General features: G+C 42.3%; 1 protein-coding gene across 2 annotated transcripts; it reads right to left on the bottom strand.

The window, feature by feature from the left end:
* Positions 1-1,758: 1,758 nt before the first annotated feature.
* Positions 1,759-25,425, bottom strand: KPNB1 (karyopherin subunit beta 1). Of its 2 annotated transcripts, XM_032944687.2 has the most exons (23): positions 25,144-25,425; positions 24,625-24,683; positions 22,531-22,713; positions 22,023-22,223; positions 20,897-21,049; positions 19,956-20,015; positions 19,763-19,852; positions 19,417-19,527; positions 18,604-18,705; positions 17,211-17,435; positions 16,567-16,758; positions 15,520-15,650; positions 13,700-13,847; positions 10,640-10,711; positions 8,883-9,027; positions 8,184-8,266; positions 6,916-7,023; positions 6,331-6,474; positions 6,008-6,113; positions 5,370-5,484; positions 4,246-4,407; positions 3,365-3,404; positions 2,228-2,354 (listed from the first exon to the last, which is right to left on the bottom strand). In XM_032944687.2, the coding sequence occupies exons 1-22, from the start codon at positions 25,181-25,183 to the stop codon at positions 3,365-3,367; spliced, it is 2,670 nt and encodes an 889-aa protein (XP_032800578.1). In that variant the 5' UTR covers positions 25,184-25,425; the 3' UTR covers positions 2,228-2,354. The 2 variants fall into 2 exon arrangements, with proteins under 2 accessions (XP_032800586.1, XP_032800578.1); XM_032944695.2 differs by lacking the exon at positions 3,365-3,404 and having other exon boundaries at positions 1,759-2,354.
* Positions 25,426-26,396: the final 971 nt, after the last annotated feature.

Genomic DNA, 26,396 nt, shown 5'->3' with positions numbered 1-26,396 from the left:
AAGCGAGGCATCCGGGCCGTGTCAATAATTAATGTAGAGGGATGGCAACACGCTGACATGAAGGCAGTCTGTGCTTGTGCGTTCTACGTATATATATAATTTTTGAAGGTATTGAATGTATTAAAAACTTAAGCACAGGACAGTGGGCTTTTTAAGCCTCTGATAACCAAAGTCAATTTCGGTGACAGGCAGACTAGCGGAAATGTCTGCGAGTGTAACATTGCCAAGTAAAATGCTCAACATTCAAAAACCTTACACAACTAGCAAAAGGAATTCGGAGCCTGCCGTGTTCGCAGCTCCGCCACAATGGACCGATCATTTAACCCAACAGCTAAAACATGTGCTCGACTCGCCAGTGTCGCCATGCAAATCAGGACCTTATGTATCAATGAAAACACAAGGCAGCCAATACGATTTTAAATATTATATACATACATAGATTACTTGAATTTATATGCATTGGATCCCAAGTCATATTTGATCAAGTGAACGGCTATTTAATTCCTATTCCAGACAGGAAATGCATTAATTACGCAAGTGCCATTAAAAATAAAACAACCCATTATGGACATTTACAAGCACACTGCCGAACATCTGGGCACACCTAGATAAGTACTGAAATTATTTCTGCAAAACCGTACAAGGGCAGTAAATCTCATCACAATGTGATATAAATGCATTTTTTTATTTTTCTTTATTTTTTCATTAAACTGACAGCCAAGCACATTGATGTCAGTTTTTGCACAGGCCGTTACAATCTAGGTTTGAAGCGTTTGCGCTTTCCATTTTTATTTTTGACATCGTCACACGGCGAGTTGGGGGAAAAGGGGGGGGGGGGGGGAGCGAGGAGGGCAACACCATTTCGATCTGCAGGAATGGACTTGGTGCAACCTAAGGCTATAGTACATGGAAACACGCGAGTAGTCAAGTCAGCAAGTTAGTTGGAACACCCAACACTGTGCTTCATGAGAACTGTGTCCTGGACATTTTGGAAAGGCACACAATTTGGCAGGCCGACAAAACCCCATTTTCAAGTATTTTTTTTCCTTGTGTATATATTTTTCTCTTTTTTTTTACTCCTCGCGTATGCGCGTAGCAAAGATTTGGCCAATTGCAAATAGTACTACCTACATAATCATCTCCATGGACCTTAATAAAGGTCAACTTGCAGAGTATAAAACATATCTAAAGTGCTTTGTACAAAATTACAGCCAAATAATACAAGCCAATTTTAAATAATTCAAAATTTTCATCCAAAGTTTTCAAACACAGAAAATACTGGAAGCACAAGTTGAAAAGTCTATTTTGGTCCAGGACAGAGACCTTTTATTCACATTCATTTGGCAGAAAGTGAGCCAACATGACTAATCAGATGTCATTTACAAACATGTAGATTATTAAATTTATATTTCTGGCCGACCAAAATCCAACCAGTGTTGCGTTTCGGACCTTTATTTTGGCTCAGATTCTGCAGTTTTTCAACAGCTATGTTAAGACTTTGCATTTCCAGAAGCACAGTTGAGCACTCCACACAGGGTTGAGGATTCCAGAGGGACACTCAAAAGAGAAAGATAGGAGGGGTGGGGTGCAAGGGGAAGGAGATATGGCTGGGCTTACAAATAAAGGAGATGGGAAAATGTCAAAAAATAATAAAAAAAGCACTTGCAGAAAAAATAAAGGGGAAAAAAGCGCTTTACGTGGTTTAGTATCTAAATGTTTACCTATGTGCAGTTTAGACTGCAAGTTTTTTTTTGAAACTTTCACTTTTTTCCATTTTTAGTTTTTTTTTCCTTTTTCCGATTAGCTGAGCAACACAAACATTCGCTGATGAGGATCTGTGTAACTCCAGTTTATCTTCACAGGCGCAAGAAGAAATTGTAATGCAAGGAACAGGAATATCTCAATCACACACACTCATACAGCTCCAAAGGGGCACGGTCCTTTGCTGCTTTATCTTGTATGCTGCTGCAGACAACTTCTTTTGTTCATGTCTTGTCGGGGTAAGAATCTCTTTGTGTTGTTTTTTTTCTGTATATTTTCATTCGTGGTTGTTGCTTTGCTTTTTAAATTACCCCCATCTATCGGGCAGGTGCTGGGATCCAGCGTTCTGCTGCCATCTCTGCCTCAGCTCGGCAGGGTGAGACGCTCTGGGACGCGTAAAATCGTCCCCTGCGGAATCTAGCGGTGCTTTTCGGTGCTCTCTCTCGCTCTCTTTTCTGTCTCGCTCTCTCTTGCTCGGTCTCTCTCACACTCACTCACTCATACCTGCACTCGACCACACGGCTGTTCTTCCTGCTATAATATTTTTTTTATATTGTGACTCAGGGGTTTGCAGGTTCTAGTTGTGTACCCATCTGCAGGACAAGAACAAAGGAATAATGTTAGTCATATCAGCATCATCACAGACATAAAAGTGTTAAGAAACCACACCGGAGTTTATCCCAGAAAGAGGAGTTCAACAAACCCCATGCCATCAAAAAAGAAACATGGCACATTCAACTTTGCATTTAAATAAGCTATTTTAGGTTGAAGATATTTTCCTTGATGCTTATTGCTAAGGACATTTTAAAGTCTGAATGAGAATGCATGTCCACAAAAAGCACAAACCACTTTTTCTAAATGTATATACACGGCACAAATTAGTGAATTAACAGGTCGTTTGAATGTTTTCTATCCCAGAGTTGTGGCAACGCCATGTGTTTTTCCCCCACATTTGTACGTCCCCCCAACCTATAAAAAAATGCAAAATACTAATTAAAGCTAGTGCTTGTGCTAAAACAACCAGTTGGGAGAAATGCGATTTAAGGAAATAATTTTTTTAACTTTTCTTTTTTGATGGCCAGATACCACATGCTCCATATTCCAAACCATACCACGTTTCATGAAATTGTTTTTCCAACTTGACAATCATGCTTTCACAAGGACATTATATATTGAATACCTTCTGTTTGATTTATATAGAGATACAGTGAAAAGTTTTATGCTGTAAGACACCATCACCAACCCTGTAAAGTATTCAAGAGGACCACATGCACAAGGATTCAAAACACCTTCATACTGCTTACAAAAATATATATCACTCAACATCTTCCCCCTCCTATCACAGCATGAGCTCAACACATGAACCAAAGACAGAAACACAAAATTGGCAGAAACACATTGAGAAGAAGAGGGCTAAGTCAGCAGGACACCATAACTTAAAGCAGCACCCAACAGGCCACAACACAAGTGAACCGAGAAAAATATTTTATACCCACTGAAAAATGATGTTACTCTATTGGACATTTGGCTTGCCGGTAAATTATAATTAAATTGGGAGCTACTGCTTTCCCTGGCTGCTGCTATTATTCATACTTACACATACCTAATTTAGCGTGTCTTTATTAGGAGGATGTGGATGGTAGCTGCCAACAGAGTAAAATTCACAGTCTCTTTTGATTACGATTATATGAATGTCATTTTAAGAGTTTGTTACCAATGTGCTTTTTCTTCAATGTCTAGTTTACTACACAGTAAACATGTCTGCTAATTCTCGTGCTATTGCCGAGTTAATATTTTTTTGTAACTTTATAATGAAAAAAAATATATATTTCCTTAGACTTGTTTACTTTTCCTGTGTATTATATGCACATAATTCTTTGCAAAATCTAATTACAAGTATAAAGCTAGCAGCTCAACAGAATATCCAACTGTTCCACAAGGTATTGTGACAATGCCTCACAACAGTCGGCACAGAAGGTAAACGTATCACCAGCGAGGCAAGTACTGTATAGCACAGCACCGTCAAGCACTGAATGTAGGCAACTTCAATCACACAATATGCTAACCGTTTCACTGGTTAGGACACATGATGTAATTACTTGGACAGCTTTTTCCTCACCGTTGTTTGGGACTGATGAATCATGTGTATGGTTAGGTTTCTTGGAAGACAATTATGTAACAAAATTCACCCCCCCCCCACAAGGACCCTTTCTCAATGTAAAAGACACACAAGGGCTCAAAACAAATCCACACCATCCTCAACAGGGTTATAATCCCGACAAATAGCCGCACATGCAAGCGAAACGTGCATAAATTGTATCATAAATTGCTTAAACCGTGCTCATGCATAACTGCACTTTTTATATTAGCCGGATAGTTTCATTTGTTCAGTTGCTATTACATAATTCCAAAGCAAACGGCGAGTGTTACGAGGGGGTCAATTCTCAAGTGATCTGGCCACCCGAGGGTGCGGTGAGACGTTACCAGATCTGGTTTTTGAGTTTGCGAAGCTCCTTGGTGGCCCATGTGGCGAGGGTCTTGGTCTTGTTGGTCTTGGAGCGCCGTCCCTCTGTGAGCAGCTCGGCGATCATGGGCCGTGCTTCCACCAGCTTCAGGATCTCCTTGCCAAATGCCGCGCAAAGGTCTCTGCAGAGATCGTGTGAAGGTGCCGCAACACAGAAAGCATTGCATTCGTGCACATTTAAAACAGGACCAGAAATATTTTCCTGCTACGCATTCATTTAACAAAAAATGTCTTAAAAGTGTAATTCTCCTGTAAAAAAAAGCAGAATAATTACGACATGTGCACTAATAATTATTTTGAATCACTTGATCTCTGGCGCAAAAGCCATCTGTGATGGCACAAGCTGTCATACGATTCGACCACACAGGTTGCCAGTTTTATTTTTACAAAACTTGGGAAATGGCTGTCCGTCCATCCATCCCTTCCAGTCAGCCAGGAAAACTTGGGTGTCTTATAGAGCCGTCTCTCGCCACCTTTCTCTTGCCTTCTCTCTGTACTGTATATCCCGATGTATCTATATTTCTCGCTTTGTCTCTGTTTATGTTTCTCTATTCCTGGTGTCCCCCCCCCCCCTTTCTTCTATCCCTCTCTCCCTCTAAATGCCTCTCCTCGCTTCACTGTATCTCAACCACTTTCCTCACCCCTATCTCTCTCCGTTTCTTTCTCACCACTCACCCTCGCTATCCTTATTCCCACCTCTCCCTTTCCCATCTCAATCTCTCTTGCTCCTCCCTAATTCTCACACACTGCTTGTCGTCACTTTCCTCTTTCTACTTTGCTCTCTTTCCTCTCCGTTTCACCCCCGTTTCATTCGCTTGTTTCCTCTCCGTTCCACTCTGCCTCTTCTCTATCTCTCTCCGCTATCGTATTTGCGCGGGCTACATCGCTGGCCAGAGTGAAGGGTGGGTGGGGGAGAGGGGCGTAACACGTCAGCAAGCAAGAACCTGGCTTACCACTGTGGGACACAGGCGACGTTCCGCAGATGTGCATGGTGACGTCATTACATCGTACGTGCCAACCATGAGTCCAGCCAGAAAAACTTTTTCTAATATAGTACGAGTGTCTGGATGTGGTGTGATTGTACCCAATTAGTCCGGCACAGCAGGCTACGACGGAGTCGGAGCGGTCGTCGTCCTGAGAGATGTGGTCGATGAATGAAAGGATGAACTCAACTCGGGGTTGAACAAGCATTACGTCCGCTGCAGAAGCAAATTAAAGACGACATTGAATGGCTAAATCTTAACTGCTGAAAGAGTAAGATTTGCTGAAATATATATATCCTTTTTTGACAATGCAAGATGCACTGTATTTTTATTCTTGGCAACACTTGTAGAAAAGTCCTTATCTCTGATCAGCCACGGTCAATGATGTGGAAATGCCACTAAACAGTTTAATCTAAATTGTCATTACCCTGCAATCGTCACACTTACACCCCCTATACTATAGCCCAAGATATCAAACATCTCCAAAGTACAGACCCCTTTCACGTAACATAACAAGTAAATAAATTGTTAACAATGAACACAACATTCAAATTAAACAAAACACACTTTACTTGTTGCTGGTCTCAGAATAATATTGTTTAGTCAATCATGCGCTTGTCAGCGTGGTGCATGATATTTCATCACTGACCAGCTCAAGCAACACGCCGAGGTGCAGTGAGCACATGCAATGACTCCGTTTGACGAGGAGTTACGGGTTGCAAGGCAGTGGCTTACTTACGGTGCACATTTTCCTGGTCTCCCTTCAGTCCCTGAATGATGCCCGTGTATGCCTCCAAGCAACCTTCCCTCAGCTCGTTAAGATAGTCAACCATGTCATAATCAGTCTGTAAAGCGCACACCACAGCCACAAAATGCAGACTTATTGGCACTAAACTATGACCAAGGGAACAGTATAGAACCATTTCAAAACGTGCTGGTACCATGATCGGAAAATGTCGCAGACAAAGGAGTCCATACATTATTCCCCAAAGCTGAGAATGCAGGGCACTGGTTACTAAATCAGCCGCATGTACAAAGAAATGTAACATGGTGAAGCAGTACCTTGTCCACCTGAGCCTGAGAGGCCTGCTGCAGAGTGTCGAGAACTACACCCAGGTACTTCTTGAACTCCCCGCCGATGGCCAGTGCAATGTCTCCAAACACCGAGAGGATCTGGGGCTTCACTGATCGGTGTACATTCTCATCCTGGCCAGGCCGACAAAGACACACACGCAAATGGTTTTCATCACTTTATACTACAATGAGCTAGCAATAAGGGGTCACAACACAGAGGGCTAGTGTGCCTCAAATCGCAACTTTGACTTAATATTCCAGCGTACCACACAACAGGCACTTGCTGCAACTAAACATGAAAATAGTTTGCACGGAACAGTTTTTACAAATATAATATTGACGACTTAAAATAAGAACATTTTTACTGGTCTCAGAAATATGTTGAGTCAATCATACACGTATCAGCGTGGTGCATGTTCTTTCATCCCTGACCAGCTATTGTTCAGTAAAAATCATTAAAAAGCATTATGACAATTAATGCACAAGTTTCCAAAGTTTAACATGACAGACGTGTTGTTATTTTTTTTTTTTTTAAAGCCCTGTAGTATATTTTGGTGCATACTGGCAACGCACCCCGAGGTTCTGCAGTAACAGCTGCATTATGTCGTCGCAGAAAGGCAGAATCTTCATCTGTAGCGCACGGCACAGGTCGCCGACGAGCCCCACGGTGGCCACACATACCTGTGGGCAAGAGAGCAGACATCAGTCCTTCCGAAATTCCGAGAACACCATTCCCAATGGTTTTTAAAACAGGCATATAAATATCTATGTAGTTTATCTGGCGCCAATATATAAAGCCCTTACCAATATTATAAAACATCTTATAATTCTGGCATTTTCTTATAAATCATATTGCTGGTATTTTCTCCACTCGTGTGGTGAAGACGGCTGCCTTCATTAGTCCTCTTTCCCCCCTCATTCATGTCCTGGGCAACCTCCATGTCAATGCCACAGTCTTTCATGTCATGGTTCACTACTTGGAACCACCACCTCCGAGGCCTGCCCACCTCTCTATCCATCTCTTCCGTGGTGTTTTCCCCCTTGCTTGTTGCAAAACTTTACTTTAACTTCAAATTCATCATCGCATTACATGATGGCACTGCCTTCGCATACTTCACAAGTAACTTTTGAGAACACGATATAATTAAAAAATTAAACTATAATGTAAAAATGCACATTTTTACTGGTCTCAGAAAAAGGTTGAATCAATCATATATGTTTCAGCGTGGTGCATGTTTTTTCATCACTGACCAGCTATTGTGCTATATAAGGCATTAAAACGTATTTTGTGAATTTTGGCGCAAGTTCTCCAAGTTGTCGTAGGAACAGCGCCGCATCGTGTCGCAGTGGCATGAAATTATCATTTAGTAAATATATTTGTGTATACATTAAAAAAGTATTAATACTACAGATTCATCATAACCACTTTGGCTGAACAAAGCAGCTGTATATATTTTATGTAACAAACACAAGCAAAACAGGTGGTAGAACAGGCAGGCGTTTGATTTTTGCGGCTGTAATTACATCGAAAAGCCACACATACAATGCTGAAGGTAAGCACCGTTGAACACCATTGGTTGCGTTACAACTGTAGCTATTGCACAGTTCAAATGACAAGTGGCAATTGCTGCAAAGCTTTTACTTTTTCAGCTAACAAGTGTAACCATATTTCTTCATGTGGGGATGACAATGTCATCATTATCCCAACGTTAGTGTCAGTCGAAGTGAAATGACGATTCTCACATATAAATGGGTTATGAAGCACAATAAACTAATAATCCAAAGATAAGCCAACCCCCCCCCACCCCAACAATCGAAAGAGGAACGTAAAAATATAATACCTGGTACTCCGCATGATTCCTCAGACCGACCGCCATGTACTGCTTGAACGCATCCATGTATTTGAGGAACTCGGGACCCAGTACTGACAGGAAAGACATTTCACAATCAAAATGACAAGCTCAACTCCACTTGATATCGAGTGATATAAATATTCCACGAATTTTGTAAAACTTAGAATTTTAACTTTTAAAACAATATTACTGTTCCACAGATGAGTAAACAAAATGTAATTTGACACAAGGCAGTATTTTCGTCTGAAGTCACTGGCTTGGAACGTCTGTCGAATATTGTTCAGCAATGTATGACCATACTATGCAGGGACAAACGTAGGGTAGTATAGTTACACATGAGCCTTTTTATCAATCGACTGCTGGATGAGAGCCTCCCTACCCGACATGGGTAGTCAGTGTAATCTGACAATATTTCACCATGCTCATCAGTGTGGGTTACAATGGTAGGAAACATAACCGGGAGCGTACTACAGTGCAATATTTTCCCGTACTGCCCTCAGCTTCGTACCACATAGCAATAATAACCTGTTCTACGCACAGTGGTTGTCCATCCGTACGCTATATAGGCTCAACCCCTATTTAGCTTGCAAGATCCAACAATAGAGGGCCGCATTGTGGGTAATTTGGTCAGAGGTGGGGTAGAAGATTCTGAAGGTGCCCGTGTGTTGTGCACGCTTTGTGGCGTACCCTCCACAAGCGTGCCCACGGCCATGAGCGCATCCTCCTGCACTCCCCCCGAGCCGGCCGTGCTCTCAAACATGCGCAGCAGCGAAGCCATCACTACGTCTGAAATCTGCACCGCGTCGGCCGGCTGCACCTTGCGCAACACATTCTACCCAAAGACAAACACACCCATCCGTGAGGACGCCCCCTCCAACACCCGAGGATAACGCAATGTGCGAAAACCAAAAGCACGGAACGAAAGCGACAAGCCAGAACATCACATACATCGTTATGTCAAGAGGCCTGTCAAAGACTGCCTCAGAGAATGTAAGATGTAGGGTGCAGCTGTAACCAAAAAATAATAAGCCATGGTAAGAAGTGTGAAGAGGCCTCTGTTTTCCCTTCATAGGCTGAACAAAACTATGATTTACCACTCATCCTAGCAGATATAGGTAATTACATACAACCACTTTGATCCATTCAGCCTAATTGATTATTAAAAGTTATGATGTACGTTGGATTCATGGTAAGGAGGTAATCTATACATTTGTTGTATCTTGTTGTTCATTGAAACATACAAAACAGAATGGCCTCTTTTGCAAAACGGGGGTCCCTGGGTAGGTAATCATGATAAACAGAAACTACCATATTTTGGCACAACATTTCTACTTAAAATGAATGATGCAACTACACAATGAAAGTGGTTACAATTACACGAGTAGCTTGGAGTAAAATTAATCCTAAATTCAAATTATATTTGTAATGTTAAAAAGCACATTTTCACTGGTCTCAGAAAAACGTTGAATCAATCATATGTATCAGCGTGGTGCATGTTTTTTCATCACTGACCAGTTTCTGTACAATATAAGAGTTTAAAACGTGTGACAAGATTAAAGCTCCCAGACTTACGCATCAATGATATGTTAATGTTTGAAAGTACATTAGCATTTTGGAGCACCGTTCATCAAACAAAAGTTCTACAAAAGCAGCCGAGTAAATATATGAATGTGTCGTTAAAACCCACCACCACCCGAGACAGCCAACTAGTAAGGGTTGTCACGTAAACAGAACATGCCAATTCGTCACTAGTACAGCACTAACCGGTGTGTTGGAGAGCCAAAATCATCGTTTGCCAAAACACGTGTAAAAGCAACCGGGGGTATTAAAGACTGGCATTAGATCCTTGCGGCTATCCGATTCATTGCATGGCCAGAGGGAAAAACAGGTTCCTGCAGGGTGGGCTGGTAGGACAAGTCTCTGCGCTGTCTATTGCTGATTTTACACCCAACAGCATGAGATTTCACTTCGTTAAAAGTATTGAAAGGGGACGGACGGACACATTAATCTATTGCAGGCTGGTACACTCAGCTTACAACTTCGTTCCTACCAGTAAAAGCTGACTATAAACGGCAGCACTGTTGAGCACTGTTGCACACGTAACAACTGTACCTATTGCGCAGCTCGAATGACAGCTGTGATTTGCTGCAAACTTTCAACTGTTTACCTAACAAGTGTAACCATGTTGCTCGTTTGGAGCAATATGGTTAATAACAGGTATCAATGTTTGAGAAAATGGTCATTGCAAGGATAGAATCTATAAGTTTTATGTTCATATATCTTGTTGTTGTATTCTTTATACAACCAGACGTTAAAATAAACCCATTGAAACAAACACAGCATTGCCTTTCCCAAAGGGTGAACTGCGTGGGTAATTGCAATTGACAGAGAAGCTACCATTTGTGGCACACATTTAAAAAGATCATATAATGTTAAAAGCTCACCTGCAGTGTGGCGCAGAGATGTGACTGCAGGTCGTTGTACTGGAGTCGGTCGGACGTGCTCTGGATATGAGACTGCGAAAGCAAAGGTGAAAATTTGAAAAACACAAACATATTTCCCTGGTTGGTGTAAGGGAAAAACCAGTATTTTACTGCACATTTGGATGGCTGCACTAGGATGCATCGATATCCATTAGCTTCCTTCTCCATAAGCAGAAATCGTGCAATGTTTTCAGAGGAGCTTTTATGTTTGTGTGCAGCGTGGCGTAAAAACATTTCAGTACAGTGCTGAAATTTATGGACAACGATGGTCTACTTGAAAGCACTTTCAGAGATTCACGTGGGTGCCAGAGCTATTCGCTTTAAATTCAGACCTGTATTTGGGTGTGATTAGTTGTATATCCGCAAATACTAACATCACACGCATTGTTGACATTTTGTAAAGTGGCAGGTTTGATGCCAGGGTGATGTGACAATTAAAAGGCTAACTTGCAAGGGAGTGCATGTAAATTACTGAGAAAAACCTTCGCAACTTTTTAAAGGAACTAATTTTTTTAAAAACAATTATTTATCATTTACCATAATGAAAATAGATTAGATTGTTTTTTATTTCTTACAACTTGCGTGCAAACGTTAACCGACAAACATTACCTCAATTATTTGTAGCACACTAAAGAATCAATGTCAAAATCTGATAATTCGAAAATGAATTAGGGATTACATGTCAGAAAAATTCAATCTCCAGATCGAATTAACTACATACAAAATCCCTTACATATACATGAATTTCTGTAAGCTACAAATCGCAAGAATTAAATTTGACCAAAAAATAATTTATTTTCCAATAAACATGCAAAATATGGATGCATTAGCAAGTGAATAATGCAATGATTCACTGAATGTATTTGTCAGCAAAGATTCACAAACATGTATTGCAAAGCCAAATCAGGTGAAAAAGATCGTGATGAAATCACAGCCCTGCAATGACCTTTGACAGTGTATGCAAACAACTCACTCGGCAAAAATTAACCTTATCCAATTAACCTTATCCAGGACATACTAGCCGTACCTTTTGAATACATTAATAAAACAAATAAAAGCACAAACAATTAACCTAATAGGGCATCTGCAATTGATGCCCTATCTGCATCAATTGCAGATGCCCTATTATGCTAATTATACAGTACTTATAACGCTCAGCTCCAACTAAAAACTCATTCAATACCTGGGGAACATCTTTGAATGAAATGCATTGGTACAAGGAATCGGCTTCCTTTTTATAGCAAGCAACATTTTACTTAATGCAGCAACACAAATCATGAAAATCCACTGCTCATTAAGTGTCATTTCATTGCGTGCTGATTTAAAAGTAACCAACTCTCAAAATCCACACTGACAATTTACATGAAGATGGTTGTGTATAAAAAGCGACATTCAACTGTGCAACCAAAAAACTAATTTCTACCCATGACCATTTGCAATCCTCAAAGCGAGTCACCGATGCAATGCAAGTTGGGGAATATGACTGGAGGATACACATCCCAGATAAGTGTGCGGTGCTGTTTTAAGCATGAAATTACATCAGAAAATTAAAATTAAATGAGCCTAAAGATTTTCAGTGGAGCAACTAGAAGGTTGAGACTGGAGCAAGCATCTTACGTGTGACAATAGTGTGCTCATTTTTTTGCACCTGCAATCAAAGTTCCATTACAAGCTGTGCACCAATAAGTCCCTGCACATCACTCATTGGCAAAACGAGCCAGCACCCCAAGGGGGAATGGATGGGCTCATGAGTAAACTGAAACACAAGTTCACCATTAGGACAATACAATGACTACCGAGATATTAAAGAGCGATTGCCCATTGTTGCAGCAGGGAGAAATGGCCTGTGCATCGCAAATAGGGAGTTGTGGTGAAATAATAATGAGGCTTATCTTTGCTTGCTATCAGGGAGGATTGATCCCCTTCCTTCTCATTTCTCAGCCTGATAAATGTGTTGCTGGCTCAGCAGGATGGGGAGGGTTGGTACTCAGGATTAAGCAGTGATATGCAATATATGGACATTCAAAGGCTGCTTGAAAATTGGTCACCACTGCAATATAATAATCTGGAGACAACAGTATGTGCCTCATGTTATATAAACGTTTCCACACCACCACTGAACAATCACACTATGTATAGCCTACACCCAGTCTGAAGCACAAGCTTTTACAGACATGCAACAAAACAGTTTTCCTTTTCGATTGAAAATGGAAACACACCATTTAAATGACACATCAACAGCTCTCAGAAATGAAATTACTTATGAAATGACTAGGCCCAGGCATCCAACATTTTACACCCACCGCCCTCCACCCTAACAAACATCCCATAAACTCACAATTTTACACAAATACTATGCAAATAATTGTTTGTGTTACTTGTTTCCTTGAAATAAACTTCACTATAGACATACAGCTATGGATATGCACTCCCTTTTATTCAATTCTCATTGGATTCCGCTTTCACAGTTTCTTCAACGGAGGCTGGATGAAAATGTAGAGCACTTAAGACGAGCCCGCATATCCCCACCCCAACCGGCTTCAACTTCACACACCGATCCAACACCTTGCAGATAATGCAACATGTTAACTTGACAAGCATTACATCACTTAAATGAGGTTATTGTCACTTGCTCTTCATTATCTGTCAAAGCTATCCTGTGTGAATCCAGCCTAAGGATACCAAAGCAGAAGGATATTTGTCTGTTGTGTCCAATTTGTAATGTTTTGTCTGTAGCATGTAATTTTTTTAACTAGATTTTTGTTTCACCTTGTACTGCCTGTCACATTCAGTTGGAAAGCCTCATTCATTTGAAAAATAAAATGAAGGGAAAATAATGAAGTTTTTAATCTTACAAAACAAAAATAATTTACTTTTCCATGCATGATTCAATGTATGTATTATACATACAATTAAATAATTACAGGCATGGTAGGTGCCATGTGTACATTTTAAAAAGGAATAGACGTGCCAACTAGTGTCTCGCAATTTTTCTTTTTTCAGATTCACCGCAGCACATACCTCCATCTGCAGGACCTGCTGCAGCCGCTCCATGATTACGACGGTGGTTTTTTGTACGGCCGGGTAGCAGTCCTTGGCACTGTTCTTCACAATCTCCATCAGGGCCTCATATGCCGCACTCCGCAGATTGTTTTGATGCCCATCGGGCCTGGGGTTGCCACAGAAACACAACGGGGCCACTTGTAATTTACTACTCGTGTTCTAATTCAAGGACAATTTGAACTAGAAAGGATGATGTTCATTTTTTGATTTAAAGCTTTCGTGACTGCAGTAATTCATATTCTTAGTTCTTTCGGTAAAGTCACTTCAACGTGACTTTACCGAAAGAACTAAGAATAAGATGATGTTCATGTTCAAAGTTAAAATTCAACACTCCTAACCATCACTGTGGTGTAATATGGATGAACAAAATTCACACCAGCCTATGAATACAGCATTATATCGTGCTATTTAAATCTCATAACGTTATTGTTACACATTTGCTTTTAAAATGTATTGAATAATTTGCTATATCGAGCAGCAATGGTAGAAAATTCGTTCCATGAACCCCATCTAGAAAGCAGTCACTGTCATAAAAACAAGTACCATCTTATGCTAGCATTGAAAAAGTGCTCTTAAACAACTCCAAATCATCATAATAAAAGAGTACTTAGCACAAACGCCTAGATGTTTCAAATAATGAAAAGCCATTTGAGATTATGAACAATTTACAATGGCATGCCATGACACAAACCCAACCACATTCCCAACACCCGTGTAGTTGCGGCTTGTTGTAAAATTAGGCTTCAGTAGGTCTATACTACGAGCAAGACAAGCACAGATAATCTAACGAAAATAACCTATTACTGGGGTTTTTATTATCAACCTAGGCTGTAAGATAATGCATAACTGAAAGAATTGTTTCGATAAGTGCTTTTCACCTTTCGGCAGCATGTAAAATTCGGGTGTAAGGTGCACAAACAGATTAAACGTTAACAAATATTTACATTTATTTTAATTGAGAAATTCACAAGTGTTTAAGGTCCTTCCAGAGGTACATTCAGGAAACGATGTTCGTAAATGAAAATTATTTGTAAAAAAGCATAATTTCACTGGTCTCAGAAAAACGTTGAATCAATCATACATGTATCAGCGTGGTGCATGTTCTTTCATCACTGACCAGCTATTGCACAATATAAGGTATTCAAACGTATGAGAATTAAGGTGAAAGTCCCAGAGTTACACATTGATGTTCTTTTTTGAAAGTACAGTAGCATTTTGGTGCACTGTTCACCAACCCAAGGTTCTGCAAAAGCAGCCACATTATGCAGTCATGGAAAGGCAGAATCTTATTCTGTACAAGATAGTTTCCAACAAATATCTGCATGTAAATATACACAACCAAAATTACCAATATTAGGAGTTCATCGTGGCCACTTTGGCTGAAAAAAGCAGCTTTAAATCTATATTTTATGAAACACAACGCCATCGTTTGCCAGACAAGTAAACACGCAACAGGGGTATTAAAGGCTGGTGTTAGATTTTTGCAGCTGATTCATCGCACAGCCAGAGGGACAAAGCTGACTATAAACCAGCAGCACTGTTGAGCACCGTTGCTTACATCACAACTGTACCTATTGCCCAGCTCAAATGACAGCTGTGATTTGCAGCAAACTTAATACTTTCTTTTGAACAAGTGTAACCGTATTGCTCGTTTGTGGAGGACATCATTATTTACAGACACCATGCGGTAGATGATCCAGTCGGTGCATTAAACTTACAGGCCTAAGCATTCAATTACATCTGAATCGTTATTGTATAAGTGGAACGGGCAAGTGTACCTGTCAGTAGTTTCAAGCAGCTTCTGAACAATGCCCTCAAAGCTGGACGAGAGGCAGTAGGTTGCTGGCTCATCCTGGTCTTCGAGGATCTCGGCTGCCTCATAGGCAGCTTCTGCAAGACTTGAGAATGCCTAAAAGAGAAGACATCACGATAAATGTGTTTTTTTTTATCTCACTTCGGGACAGTTGAGCAAGCCCCTAGTTCTCCGTCAGACTTTCCACTACTTGTGCTGGGATTGAGACCACTTGTATCGGCAATACCTTGATAAGTTGCGAATTCAGAAGACAGTTCTCCTTCCTCCACCCACGCTTATAACATGTAATATAAACTTGGCGACTAAATCAAAAATCACTAAAAACCAGGGACAGCAGTCGGATATTTTTTTTATATACACCTTTTGAAACAAAATGGACATGTTGGCAACAAGCACGACCAAAAAAAAATTAAATCAAAGACCTTAATGTTGCAGCAATAAGTTAAGCGTGAAGTTCAACATTGATTGGTGCTTTAAAATCATCCGCTTTGAAGGTTCATTAACAGGATTTTGATAAACTACAAAACCAGTGTCAAGCATGTGCTCAGACCACCAACATGCTAGTGTGTGCACATCTGCACATCATAAACCCATCCACAGGGAAGCTCATAACACCCATGGTGTTTGGAGGTGAAGCCTCTTGTCAGCAACATTGCAGATACAGGCGTGTAAAGGATGGGTGGCTTGATAAAAAATTGTATGTTTCACACAAGTTTGCTAATTAATGAAAACCATCTACCAAAATGTGCACTTTTTATATCGGCCATGTTACTTTATCATGCAAAAGTGGTTCCATAAAGCGTGGGATGGGCAACTTCAGCCTTCATTTGAGCTTTCCACATTAATCAAGCATTTCCGTTGACTTGCGAACTCAGTGGCAATTGGCACTGGGTACATTACATTGATAGTTCGGGTATGGAACAGTGGGCCAAGTCCAGCTCTCCAAATCGCCCATGCAGATCGCCCGTCGCCGCAGCCACATCACGGCTGCTCTCGTGCTCACGTGACTCACCCAACAAACGTTTGTGGCGACGCGAGGCTCTGCACTCAGTCCCTGGATGAGACACTCCAGCAGCATCTCCAGATACATCTCATTGATGGCCGCATCTGGCAGGACCTCGCAGATGCGGCCCACGGTCCATGCTGTCGTGTCACGTACAACCACGCTCGGGTCCTTCATCAGGTCGATGAGCGTCAGCATCGCCTGTGCACGCACCACATGGCACATAGCAGTGTCATCATATACACCAACAGTAGGAACTCTGTTTCAAATAAACTTCATAAAAAAATTGAGAGTTTGAAATGAATTTTGATTTAAAGCTTTCGTGACTGCAGTAATTCATATTCTTAGCTCTTTCGGTAAAGTCACGTTGAAGGGAAACAATAAAATAATATATAGTTTTATATATATTTTATTATTTTATTGTTTCACTTCAATGTGACTTTACCGAAAGAGCTAAGATTATAGTTTGAAATGAGCCTGGTAAGCCAGATGTTAATATTGCCACATTTTATACAGCACTAAGTTGATCAAACTTAATCGACCTAATTACCTAAATAAGTAGTCAACTTAGCGGGCAAAAAAGTAAAGTTAACCCTTGGTCAAAATAGACTTTCATATGAATTATACAGCACACATTTAAAAAAATAAGGTACCTGTACAACAAGAGGCTTGAGCTGGTTTGGGTCGGGCCCCTCAAGGATGGAGCCAAAGGCCATAACAGCAGCGTCACGGTAGCGCCAGTCAGGGTTCTTGATGTTGTCCTTGATGAAGGTGAGCACGTGTGGAACAATGTCGTCCTCGCAGCACGTGGCAAGCAGCATGAGGCACACGCCTGCTGCCTTGCATGGGTTCCAGTCATCGTCATCGTCCATTTCATCCTGAAAAAAATTCCAGTTTTTGTTTATCGATTTGGCATTCAACAATTCACTCCTCCTCGCAGCGATTCGATCAATTATTATTCGATGACAGGGTTAGATTAATAAATGAATGTATTTTTTTCACCATCTTATTCGTATTAAATCTCATTTTGTACAGTTTTGTTCAGTTCAAAAACCTTAATGTAATATTTGCACGAGTAAAATCCAAAGTAAGCACAATTCATTCCACATAGTGAGCAAAATACTGACAGTTACAAGCCCATTTACTGGTATGTGCATCTTGCACACGCAATGCCACATTTATGTACAACTTGACTTAACTTTAAAGACCTGTTAATATACCAATTAACAGCAATTTGTTTAGTGCTCTTTAATTTCTTTTTAATTGGCTACAATTTTAAAGTCTGTTTGTTAACACAGCACTCCCAAGAGCAATCGGTTTCGCAGGTGCTGATGCAGGCTGCAGATGCGCTTTGCCCTCACGGGCTTCACGCTAACGCGTGTGTAAAAACACACCAAGAATGCCAACGCACGCCCGCGGCACTGTTCAGCGGGACAGCACAAGTGCCAGGGCGACTGCCAAACACACTCTCTCGTGCAGTAGATTCCAGCTGTTGCCATCACTGTCCAAGATGCAAGTGATACCCATGCACCCTGCGCTGTCCGTAGACGTGCACCGTGCCTGAATGAGACCAGTGGGGTCATGCACGCAGCTGGCAAACAGTGTACATACACGCGGTTGGAGGCCATACGTGGGGGGGGTAGCACCGCGCTGGGGAGTGATTAAGTAACATCCAGGCGAACGACACCAGACAAAGCATGCTTGCATGCTTATTCTGTGGCCTTCTTAAGTTTGTGACATTGAAAACACCAAAGAGTGTCTGCAAAGATTTTGGGTCACTCCGTGTGCCATGTACAAAGTACTTAAGAAGTTTTTTGGGTTATATTGTACAAATATAAATCTGTCGTTAAACCCGCCACCACTCGACACAGCCAATTAGTAAGGTTTGTTACATAAACAAAACATGCCAAATAGTTACTAGTTCAGCACACCGGTGTGTTGGAGAGTAAACATTTACAATTCGAGTACAAAAGTTTGGCCGGTAATTATAACCAACCTCATCAGGCGACAGCCATAATTGTGGAGAAATATTCCTGTGAAAAGTACCTGTTTGGTGAGTGTGACTGTGAGGATAGGGACAAGATACGGAAGGGCCCCCTTGGCATAGAACTTGCTCGTGTGCTCTGGTGGACGGCCCTGTTCTGCTGCCTGGAACCCACGTGAGGACACGCACACAGATTAAGTTAGCCTGCTCTGGCTACCATCACCTGTTCACACAATCTCGCAAGGTGGTGAGGACACTTGCAAGTCTTGACCTATTTTTTTACAGCTTTGAGCAGAAGAGCAACAAAGCAAATATATTTCCAGAGATATAATGCAAATATTTAACTTCGGTTGAAACACATGCGTTGGCTTCATTATATTTACATAGTTAAGTTTACGATGTATACTTGAGCAAAAACATTTTTCAATAAGAATACAAGAAATGCAATTGCCATAGGGTGGCATACAAGGTATTGATTTCATACCCACTTAAATTAATCTTTATATTTTGCGCCAAAATAAAAAAAAACAGCGATGAAAATGTTAATTATATTTTATTCTCAAGTTACAAAATGCCACTGATTTCAGCAATTTTGTTTAATATCTCATTCACACTTGTCAGCGTGGTGCATGATATTTCATCATTAACCAGTGAGGCATTCTGTAAAATGTTCCATTGTAAATTGAGACTTCTACACATTGATACAATATAATTGTATTCAAACAGCCACTACAGAAGACAAGGCTAATGGTGTTCTTTCAATCATGGAAAAAACGTGATATGGGACGCTACAAAATTATTTAAAGTGTAGTTGTCACAAACGTGTCTGTAATTATGAATGTGACCAAAATCATGAAAAAGCTGTTGCACTGTACCTCTGATGCCTCAATGGCAAGGTCCATCTCCTCGTCACAAACGTTGGACCAAAACTCAATTCCCTGGAGCGCCACCTCATCATTGTCACTCTTCATTGCCTCCACTGTTATCTGGGGACAATGCAAAAATTAATTGGCAGCCCGAACGACAACACTCGACAGCGTGACGACAGCCCCACTGCAATTAACTCGCGTTTCAAACATGTTATTGAAATATTTCAACAAGCCACAAGTGAATCTGTGCTTATTTTTGACGGCCAGGGGAGTCATGCTTGCATCGTCACGTGGCCACTGAACGCTTCAGGTCACGTCGAAAGCTACGGTGTAAAACTATAGGGGTACTCACAGCAAAGAGAGCTGCACCCATGTAGGTCTCCATGTACTGGTAGTAGAGTGACATAATCTTCACCAGGTTCTGAAGGGCTGCCACTCGCACCTAAAACGATATGCATAACGTCACCAACAAAGCTCCAGAATAACATTGCACGCACTGAACGTGTTTGTAAAAAACATGATTTGTTTGAAGTGTCACTACTTACTCTTGTATCGGGGCATTGGGTGGCCTCACACACGACTTGCATAATGAAGTGCCTTTCAGACTATTGGGTTAGGATGGGGAGTATGAAAAATAACATGTTGCATTACACTTCTTACAAATACAATGAAGATCAAAGTTACAAAATATATTTCGTATTTAATTATTTTTAAAAATATACATACCAACAGTCCAACAAACGCTCACACCGACATTCATGAACAAATAACTTTAACAAGTATCCCTCGATTTAATTTTTGTTACATGAATGCAACTGACAAATTATGGCCGCTTTTCTATTTGCGAAATCGAATTTCCACGTGAACGAAATCTCACAATGGCACGTGCCATGAGATCAAACAAGCAGCACTCGGGAAGCTGCATCACCAAGCCGCTGCAGCGTCACTGTATCCTGACAGTGTATAAGTAAAGCCTCCACACATCAACTTTCCAGTCATTCCAACATGCAGATCTTGTGAGTTCCCTGGAAAGGTTATTATTCATTGGTTTTAACATTTATGTCGGTAATTATTTTTTTTTGTGAAAAGCGATTAAGGTGTATATTTTTAGAGTAGAGTTGGAATGACTATACGAAACACATCCCATATATGTTTTATTAAATTAATGTGGAAAGCCATTCAGATTAATGCATTATTTTAGGATGCAACCAAGATCTCTTAATGCTCAACGATTGCGATTCATAAAAACATTTAACGCAGATTTTGAGGCTAGGTAATTACAAAGTTGGACACAAAATTATTTCTACGAAAAGGAAAATGTACAAAATGCACAATTTCAGCCGATCACCGCAACAATTGCCACATGAAAAGAACGCACATATCAGACACATTACGAGGTGTTTTAAACGATCTCGTCTCCTAGGGTTATAATTCTGTGAGTTATCATCAGAGGGGATCAGTGAAACAGGTGTGGATGCAGAAGCACCTCCTTGTCAAAGTTGGCCTTTGAGAACTCGAGCGAATTGAGCAGCGCAGTGGTGGCTGCTAGCTTCACACTGTTGCTTGGCTCCTCTTTGCGCATCCCCTGGATGATCGCCGTCAGGATCTCGTTTGATTTGTCCTGCAGGTGTTCGGGCTCCTGAGCACACAATGGCCCATTTGCAACAAGACATGGGCGTGCATTATTGCAAACGTTCAAACAACCACCCGCACAAGACTCGTGATCTCAAGACAGAGTTTGATTAGGAAGTGTAAATAGACCCACATTATTTTTTTTTTATAATGTAATGCAAGAGAAAGAAAAACCTGCAAGCTCTCTTAAATAGTTTTAAAGACACGGTTTAGTCTCAGCACTGTTTTGGTCATTTCACTTAAGTGGTCATCAGCATGGTGCATGATGATTAATCATCGACAAATAATTGCATCCATACAACAGCAAGTTTCACTTCCATAACTAAAACTGTAATAATTTTGGCATGATGAATAAAGCCACTGTTATTGTGGCTTTAGCTGCAAAATGTCACCTGGTTGCTGATATTTTTCCAACTTATGTCTGAGACAATGTTAAATAAAATATATATAAACGTATACTACAATGCTATTCGTTATGTACAAGATTGCATAATTGACCACCGAGTCAAATGGCATGGAATTTCAATAAAATAACAAGTTGGGCAAATGGGTGAGAACTGCATCTGACAACCCCATTGCAGAGGTGCAATTGGCACTGAAACCAACCAACATGGACAATGACAAGAAAAACAGAACAGAAGCTCAAAAATACACACTCAGAATTACACTGAGATGCAGAAAGAGGAAACCATATGCTGGGGTTGGACGCGAGCAGATTGGTCGGTGGTCAAACGATGAAGTGGCAGCCAGATGAGGGAACATGCCCAAGAGGTCACCCACTGTGAACGTGCAATGTTGAAATTGGCTGAAATCGCAAGCCCATGGGATATGTCGCCAGCTTGGGAAGGCTTTCATCCAGCAGCAGATTATGGCGAATGATGATACGTAACATCTTTTATACAAGTACAGACAAGGTTTTGGTCAGTGATCGAAAAGCAATTTTAATGAAAACATGTTATGATTTAAGGTGACATGCTCACAATATCTTGGCAGATATAACCGATGGCCTCGAGTGTGGCCTCCCTCATTTGCTCCGTGCTGTTTGGTGCGGTCACGTTAGCAGTGAGCTGAGGGATGAGCCCCGGCCACTGGTTCACGGGGATCTCGGCGCACGCGATTCCGTCAATGCACTGCGCCGCTGAGCTTGGACGATATGCTTCTGTTCCCAAGCTCTGTATAACCTGCATTAACACAGGCAGTGCCACAATATGCCTCAAAACATGGCTAAGGTTACACCATAAAAAATAATGAGGCAAAGAACATGGTGTTATCAATTGAAACAATTATTCACTTGTTTTAAAATATTAATATAGAGGTTTGCTAGGGCCTCTTAATGTACCTATGGGTACTTAATACAATACTATTACGAACATGTATTAAAAGTTAATAAAAACACAAACGTGTAATAGAAACACTTAACATTTTTAAAAAACATGAGGAAAATCGATGGAAAAAGCAACCAAGACAACAACAGTCACAATAACTTACATATGCCTTGATCTCAATTCGCGTTGGGACATCGATGGCCAGCCAGCGGGTCTGGTAGTGCGTCTTCACCTCCACGTCTTTAGAGGTGAGGGCATTTTTAATCTGGAGGCCAGATGCCATTCGGGCCACCTGGCTGTTTCCTGGGTTGGCGAGTACTTTTGAGAGCTCTCGCAGGAAGGTGGCCTGAAGGGTGACATTGCAAGAAACTAATCAGATATTTTATCTCAAGCTTTTCAATGACACGGGTTGCTAACCTCAAAGCTTTACGAGTGGCTGCACGTCAAAGGCAAGAAAATAAAATACGATAAACCGCTCAGCGACCTTAAGACTCAGACATGCGACTTAAAACGCACTATTGTTTAATTCCTTGCACAATTAAACAAATATACATTGGGTTAAAGTTTTTAGCAATCTAGATTTGAAGTTTTCGTGACTGCAATGTTACTTAAGCACATAATTAGGACAGATAGGCTGTCTAGCGTGATGACTGAGAAATAGCAAAAAAGATTTGCACTTCTCCAATGTCACAGAGCGTGCGTTCATAAATTTCAGTGCCTTCTCTAAACAGGGATTTACTATATTTTTTATTTAAAGCTTTCGTGACTGCAGGGATTCATATTCTTGGTTCTTTCAGTAAAGTCACGTAGAAGGGAAACAATAAAATGATAAAAAATATAAAATAGGGATTTACTATTGAAATGCAGCTCACTGGTTTGGGTCACTCACGTGGTTTGTACCATGTGGCCTCCAGACAATGGAAAGGTGCGACTATTGTAGTAATGCTGCTTTGAAAACAGGTCAGCAGCCAATCAGTAACTATGACTGGAGCCAAACCCTACATGTTCTCTCTTTCCCATACATGGTTAAGTCACACCCATTAACATGGACATTACTGCGCCTCATGGAACCTAAAAACTGTAATTAACGGCTGAATAGTTTTTAGAGGAGCAGTGTGCCAGACTGAAGATAGCATGGCACGGTGACACCTGTAACGCAGCACTTTGGAGGCAAGGGTTGTAGGGTCTTACATATTTGTATGAGTAATGAGGCAAGAGTCTGCCAAAAGAGGGCGATTATTACTATGTATAATATCAATACAGTAATTAGCTGATAATTTTAGAATTTGGAAAATTTGGAAAACCCAACACACCATGGGCCTACTCTTCCGAATGACGTCATAAGATCGTTAACGTCCATTGTACAGCAGACGGCGCATACTGATGGTTATTACACCCGAAGTAATATTCAGGGGCCTCTAGATTTAAATATTTAACCAATGCAACTAGAAACGAAACCGCTATCGATTGGCTATGTCACCACCCAGATATGCAGTGGGTTTTCTCCAAATCGCGCAAGTCTTTCATTGGAACTATCCAAATATCTTAAAGGGACCTTTTCATTTGGTGCTCGACCCTCAACTACTCTTTCATTAATATTCTTGTTGTTGACTAGTTCAAAAGCACACCGAAAGCATCACCCCTCCACCACCTGCAGCCAGGGGCTTCCGCGTGCCCACACGTGGCCGTTGGGCGGCGAAAGAGAACGGACTTGGGGCCCCAACGTAAATTCGGCTTCCTCCGTCCACACACCCCCCCTCCCAAATGAAACTCCTGCAATGTTCACGGCCAAATATCTCTAGCCCGTGGTCCCAGAAACGAAACCCTATACAGCTCATCCCATTCCTTCTCGTAAAAAAACCGAAGCAACTCGGCTCCGCCTCGTGGGGCGTCTGAGAAGGCAACTTCGCTCGCTTGCATGACCAAAAAAATGAATTAAAAAGAAATCGCTTCCTTTCAGCACTCAACAGGACGCCAGATACGTTAAGATCCCCGCGGGAACATTGGCACGCGTATATTTGGGGCCGCGTATTTAAGTTTATGTTTAAATCGTGATTTAATCTGGGGGGCTTATACGCTGCCGCCGCTGTCGCCATGTTGGGGCCTGGTCCCGCCCGCCGGCAACGTGAGGCCTAGGCCTAGGAGACTCCGGGGGAAGCCCTCGCCCGCAGCCCAAGGGGACGCAGCCCAAGGAGTTCCCCCAGCTCCTTTCGCGAGCCCCCCCACGAGCACAGTGACAAAAGAAAGCATCGCTCACCAGATTCTCCAGAGCCGCTTGCTCCAGGAACTTCTGGGCAGTCTCCCGCTCATTCCGGTCTAAGCGGGGCGCAGGGCCGTTAGCGACTCAACATGATCATCGTCACTGCAATCACCGAACATCGCTATTCTCGACATCATTCGACGCAGCCATAACGAATATCGTTCCAATCATCTTCATTACCCTCATCATCGCGATCGTCCAAACAATGTTCATTCAATAGCATCATTCAACATCACAACTGTCTTCCCCTCCATCATCACCAGCACAACAACCATAATTTTTTACCACCACCACCATATTCAGCAGCATCATCACCACCAGCAATGTACTCGGCAGAAACAGTGGTCGCTGCTCATAATGCGCGCGTGTAATATGAATGCGTCTCTATGCGCAGACGCATCTCATCTCCGAGCGCAGCCCGTCTTTGAACGTGCACACGCGTATGTGTGCATACACGTTAAAGGAAGGCACGCGCGCGTTTGTGCGAGCGTGTGAAGACGCGGCCGAGCAACCCACCCGAAGACACGGTCTTCTCCAGGATGGATATGAGCTCCATGCTGCAGCAGCGAGAAGGGGGGTCGGGGTGGGGGGACAGACGCAGGCGCGACCGGCGACGGGACGGGGGGGTGTGTGGGCGAGCTCAGCCTCGGCTCAAGCGAGAGAGGAAGCCGAGAGGAGCAGCAGCAGCAGCACGAGCCGCTCGTTAAACTACGGAAGACGACGAGTGGAGATTGGAGGTCGTCACTTCTGCAGCGAAAAGGAGGAGGGGTGGTGAGCGGCAGCGGCGGCGGCGGCGGCAACGAAGAGGAGGACGAGGCCGAGCCGCTGCACCGCTTGGCAAGCCGCCGGAAGCGCGCAGGGATACAGAGCGGAAGTGCGCACGCCCCACCCGGCGCGTGTAGGATGGGGAGAGGGGGCGGAGTCAAAGGTTACAACTGATGCTTCTCGTTTAATTCGAATAACTTCATTTGCGAAAGTGTTAAATGAATAGTCTTGAGGGTTTTTTTTTAATCCGCGCAAGGTGTGTTGGATTTAATACCGAGAAAAAAATCGCGGTGGCTGTGAAGTGCGCGACTGAAATATTGTAACTTTATACGCGCACTATTTTTTCAGAACGCGTTTTTTTCTCTCATGCAGTTTGATCCAACTCACTCGCCATCGACTGCAATTTAAATAAATTTTACTTCATTCACGTCTTAATTTTATAATCCTATTAAAAACATAAATGCATTTTGCCTAATTATATTATTAGCGTTTTCGATGCAAATTTTCTTTTTACGGCGGGGGGTGGTGTAAATCTTTTAATGTGTCAAGCGACAGTGCCGGCGTCGCCGAGACACGCGTGTTCCGTGGCCACCATGTTGTGCGCCTCGCTTTTGGCGGGAAAGTCGAGCGGGCGCCGCGCGAGCGACCCCACCCCCCCGCCACCCCCTCCCCTCGCACCACCCCCCCGCCCCCCCTCCACCACCCCCGCACCCTCCCCTCGCACCCACCCCCCCACCACCCTCCCCTCGCACCCACCCCCCCCACCACCCTCCCCTCGCACCCACCCCCGCCCCCCCCACCACCCCCGCACCCTCCCCTCGCACCCCCCCACCCCCCACCAGGCGCCGAGTTCCCGGATGTGTTCCCTGGTGAGGCGGGCAAGGTGTTAAATGAGGTTTGTTTATTGCGGAGGAATCCGATGAGCTATAAAGCTCTTTCCTTCACAGATGTCCAGCAGGGGCAGGTCAGAACGTCACAACAAACGATACAAAAAAAACACGATA

The sequence above is a fragment of the Petromyzon marinus genome, chromosome 4 (assembly GCF_048934315.1).
Source record: "Petromyzon marinus isolate PM22_M1 ecotype Great Lakes invasive population chromosome 4, UKy_Petmar_22M1.pri1.0, whole genome shotgun sequence".
Lineage (NCBI taxonomy): Eukaryota > Metazoa > Chordata > Hyperoartia > Petromyzontiformes > Petromyzontidae > Petromyzon > Petromyzon marinus.
This window is presented reverse-complemented; position numbering and strand designations above follow the sequence as displayed.